This window comes from Myotis davidii, unplaced genomic scaffold (assembly GCF_000327345.1).
Source record: "Myotis davidii unplaced genomic scaffold, ASM32734v1 scaffold685, whole genome shotgun sequence".
NCBI classification, from domain to species: Eukaryota; Metazoa; Chordata; class Mammalia; order Chiroptera; family Vespertilionidae; genus Myotis; species Myotis davidii.
In genome coordinates this window covers 1,045,116-1,045,718 of record NW_006295823.1, presented here as the reverse complement: position 1 = coordinate 1,045,718, position 603 = coordinate 1,045,116, and the positions used below count along the sequence as shown (strand labels likewise).

The following is a 603-nucleotide window of genomic DNA, read 5'->3' as shown; positions in this document are numbered from 1 at the left end:
CGGGGTGCTGGGGACAGGTGGCTGCCGGCCAGACCAGGAGCCTCTCTGGGCGAGTGTTGGCTCTGGCCCTCCCCCTGCTGGGCGCTCCCGGGAGGCCTCCCTGTCCGCCTGCTGATCTGCACTCTGATGTTGGAAGCACCCAGTGACACCCTCCTGAGGGGCTGGGTCATGGATGGGGAGGCCAAGGGTCCTCCAGCCGCGTGAGCCTGGCTCCCGGCGCCATCGTGCGCCCGCGTCCCCGGGCCCCGCGTGGAGGGTTGACCAGGGATGTCTGTTCGTGGTCAGACCTGTCCGGCCTGTGAGGCAGGGGCGCTCCGGGCCAGCTCTTCTCCCGGCGCTTCCGTCTCTCCTGCTCCGGTGGAAGGCGGGCCCTGGGTGCTCCGGGCGCTTGGGGAAGGGCTGGCACGTTGGCCCTGGTTACCTATTTATATTCATTTATTGTTGGTCTTTAAAGAAAGAAGAGTCCCAGCGGAAGAGGCAGCAGGAGATGAGTAACCAGAAGGCACATCTCCGCATCGAGGAGCTGGAGCGGGCGAAGCAGCGGCTGGAGCAGGAGGTGCAGGCCAACCGGAGGCGCCTGCAGCTGGAGAGGCGCGGGCCAGA

General features: G+C 66.8%; 1 protein-coding gene across 1 annotated transcript in view; it reads left to right on the top strand.

Annotated features, from left to right (window-relative positions):
• Positions 1 to 603, top strand: part of KIF14 (kinesin family member 14) — a 30,227-nt gene that overhangs the window by 12,776 nt on the left and 16,848 nt on the right. Inside the window, exon 15 of the mRNA XM_015568445.1 lies at positions 455 to 590. Coding sequence (XP_015423931.1) covers positions 455 to 590 — 136 coding nt within the window. The remainder of the gene's footprint in view (positions 1 to 454; positions 591 to 603) is intronic.